We start from the raw sequence: 3,847 nt of genomic DNA, 5'->3' as shown, positions 1-3,847 counted from the left end.
CCAATACTTTCCCATTGGTCCTCAGCATCCACTGATGACTCTATTGCAACTTTTACCATCCCAAAGCTACAGTATTCTCCATAATATAGCAATTATATGGACTAGTTTCGTGAAAATTGGACAAACACAGGATCGTACTTTTTACATGTTTTTTACGACTTTGTTTGACCCTTGTGCCTTCCGCACAGAGAACGTGAATCAATTGGATATCGTAAAATCGACCCATAATATTATTGGTCAGCCCAGCCCGCCCGCGGAATTTGCACTACCTACAGGGTCGTACATTTTCAATTTTGAACACACAAAACAAAACTCAAAATATAGATATATACGCACAAAAACACACACAAAACTACAATATAAAGCATACTATAACCATGCCTAATCCAGAGAATCTGGCAGTGTACAACACAATCACTCTCAAATTCCTAAGTTGGTTTAGACCTAAACTACAACTTTGATCAACATACTGATTTGAAAGCAAATAATGACAACTTGAGAGAAATACTTTTGGCCATTCAGCCAGACGATCTCTGTCGATATTTCAATGAGCTTGCATTTGGTGTCCAGGTTCCTGGACCAGACGATAGGCCTACTTTGAAAAGGGCTAACGGTATTCTCTTCGAAAAGAAGGCGATATCATGGTACATGCCACGAAATAATGAGTGGGACTTAGTAGATGAGAAGGGTAACCCAACTATATCACTGGCGCTGAACAATCTGATCAAACAAGTTGCACGTTGGGAGCTTCGTGGCGAAGGTAAGCCAGGATCAGAGAAGAGACCACTTGAGTATATTGAGTATATGAACATATTGAAAATCAATATCTTGAACACGCCGCTCCCGAAATCCAACTCTGCACGGATTGTGGACGTGGACGTTTCAACTTGTGTGCAGGGTCGATGATGCGTGTAACTTGAAGTACGAGAATTTGAAATACATAGCAGGGTATCAAAACTGCTTATTTGTAGAGGTCGTGCGGAGCAAAAATATAAGCAATAAAAAGCAAGTGTCTAACAGGCAGTATACTAGGCAGCATGGATCTTTATTTGTGTGCGCTTACAGGGTTAACCGCCCATCTGATTGAAAGGCTCGACGATCGTGCTGATCCGTCCACTTTGATTTTAGAGTGGATGTTCACTGCCAATGGTCAAACTGGTAGGGATGATCAGTTGAAAACTGACTACTCAAGGAGTGCACTGAAGAGAATAGTAGCACTAGATGAGTTTGAGGCAATGGGATCGGTGTCTGACATAGGTACACATAGTTTTAGGAAATGTCCATGCACATATGCCCAACGTAGGGGAAGTACCAAGGATGACGCTAATGCTAGGGGTAGATGGGCTATGAAACCTGACGGAACACCGAGATACAGACAAAGAAGGCAAGTGGACACATATACAAGTAATCTGATGCCTTAACCAGATGCAAAGGTATCCGAACAACTTTGCGGTCCTAGAGGACCTTGTATATATAAAGTACAGCAAAATGCAGAGATAATAGACAACGAAAAGTTTTTGAGCGGTGTAATACCAGGTCTTTATGACCTAACGAACATACACGAAGCGCACAAAAGACTATCTGCCATCACTGGGTTATATTTAGCGTTAACGGACAGTGTACTGATAACAGTGAAATTTAAACAGACAGTTATGACGCATATGAATGAGAACTTTAACATACACCCAGACACTGATTTGACAAAAGTTGTTGTCAAACAATAGGTACTAATAGTACGCGATAGTAATGACAGCTTTTGCATACAAAAGATCGATGGCGCACCAGGGGTCGAGAATGTAGAACACATGAATGTACAAGACTTGCACAATGAAATATTTGGACTCACAGCAGAAGTACGCCACCTAATGCGTCACCTAAAACAAATGATGGAGGAGGATAAGCTGGAGTACACCGCACAAAATACTAGACTAAGAAAACTAGTGCTGAGGACAAGGAAAGATATGACAGCAGGTTTCCACCGGATGGAACTACCATACAGAGCACGACGTAATGCGCAGAACCAACAGCAGAACAATAATCAGTAGCAAAACAATCCACCACGAAATGATCCACCACAAGTCAATCATGAACACAATCTCGGACAACAGCCAGAAGTACGGGAACCAATACTCAGCAAAGGGCCTAGAACACTATGGAATCTTTGGCTCGAATAAGAAGAAGGACTAGACAACAACGAAGCCGGAAAAACTTCACAGCTAGGGAAAGAGGCCAAGTTTAAACTACCTATAGTTTTAGAAATCACTTTTGGAGATCGATGGAGATAATTATATTGAGAGGACACACTGCGCAGGCCGCAATAAAGATGTTGTATACTCCCTACGGAGAGAACCTATCTGTATCCAACATGCGCCGAGCCTTAAAGAATGACAAAAACCTGACAAAAGTGCCGCTGAATCCCAATCAACAGCAACAAATGGGCTAATTTTGCCTTATTATATCAATAAACAAAATAAAATCGAAAAAGTATAAGTATGAGCCTATGTCTACAATCTAGGGTTTTTAATTGAAGGAGAATTGGTCATACTGAGGGTCGTACATGGCCTATATATTTACGTAGTAAACACGTCAAATACGGTCATAAAACCTACTGAGGCTCAGTGAGCCTCGGTCAGGTATATTTATTAAGTCATTTGACTGTCTATGTGAGTTCCGGAGAGTCTCCACCATGTGCGACTCTATGGAACTAAAACCTGCTAATCAGGTTTATCCTAAACCTAGCCAGGTTTATCCTATCAATGAGTTTTGCTACACTTCCCCCAAGCTTGAGCATCACTGGTGAAGGGAGAGCTTCTCTAAAGATGAAATTCCTCGAAAATCATTGTCTTTGATGTCGAGTAGATTATATCCGCCTGTCGGGGATCAAAGCTGTGTCTGAAGCAACAGTGCGTAACGTATTGCAATTACCTTGGAATAACGGTCCTTGCCGACCGGAACACTGGCTATGCGACGAAACTCGGGGCGCCTTGCCTATGGGAACATTTTAGGTCGAAGACGACCCCCATAAGCTGGCTCATCACCTTGGAGGTGGGGTGCTCGCAATTAAGTCTGCTCGAGCTAGAGATTATTCGTGGTGCCTGGAGAATAGGAACACTTTAGGGTATAAACGACCTATAAACTGGCATGTGCCACTGGCTTGTGCCTTCATTGTTGAAACAACAAGTAGTTCAATAAAATAGGTTTAGTAGGGTCCGAAGCTATTACATACCTGGATTCTGCAACTCTCTTCACTTCCTCCTCGTTTGATCTGCCTTATGGTATGCTGCAATATCATTTGGATCATTGAAGGCTTCTGAAGTCTCCCATGTGGGATTGCCTTCCTTCCACCGAACTAGGTTTCCATGACGCCGGAGTGGTCATTCTGGCGGTGTCGGATGATGTGCCTGAAAGCCGAACCCTGTTCTTGCTACATCTCGTTCGCCAGAGGTGGATCCGTTGCTCTATGTACCAGGCCCAACAGTTCCACTCTGACCGGCTTGCCCTTGAACGTGCTTGGGGGGGTGCCGTCTTTGTTCGCTAGGATATATCCTTGACCCTGTTGTTGCTTGACCACGTACGGACCAAACATTAGGCGCATTGCCTTTGTCGTTCGGCCCTCCGACTTCACCATAACCACATCATCGTCCTGGAACGTGACTAGGAGTCTATCGAACTGCTTCGCCAGTGCGTAGTCTGTATACTTGAGAGTGACCTTGTGTAACATCGGTAGAATAGTATCGTGTAACCTATTCATGCGATGGGCCCACGTCTCATTGGTGACTGGCTGGCTATCTGATAGATCGTCTGTAAAATCTGCGAACGGAACATGCCTTCTGAGAATTTTTCAACT

The 3,847-nt window shown here is 43.4% G+C and overlaps 2 protein-coding genes across 2 annotated transcripts; one reads left to right on the top strand and one right to left on the bottom strand.

Moving 5' to 3' along the window:
• Window positions 1-500: 500 nt before the first annotated feature.
• SARC_11788 (hypothetical protein) lies at window positions 501-1,421 on the top strand (the record flags this gene model as incomplete). The annotated part of the gene is made up of 2 exons (XM_014294122.1): window positions 501-760; window positions 1,066-1,421. Coding segments are annotated over 2 exons (616 nt in total), but the record flags the coding sequence as incomplete, so codon positions are not given.
• Window positions 1,422-3,424: 2,003 nt separating this feature from the next.
• SARC_11787 (hypothetical protein) lies at window positions 3,425-3,709 on the bottom strand (the record flags this gene model as incomplete). Its single annotated transcript, XM_014294121.1, has 1 exon — window positions 3,425-3,709. A coding segment is annotated over one exon (285 nt), but the record flags the coding sequence as incomplete, so codon positions are not given.
• Between the last annotated feature and the right edge of the window lie 138 nt (window positions 3,710-3,847).

Source organism: Sphaeroforma arctica (genome assembly GCF_001186125.1).
Source record: "Sphaeroforma arctica JP610 unplaced genomic scaffold supercont1.1874, whole genome shotgun sequence".
Lineage (NCBI taxonomy): Eukaryota > Ichthyosporea > Ichthyophonida > Sphaeroforma > Sphaeroforma arctica.
Note: the sequence above shows the minus strand (reverse complement) of the source record. Positions and strands in the feature narration are given on the sequence as shown.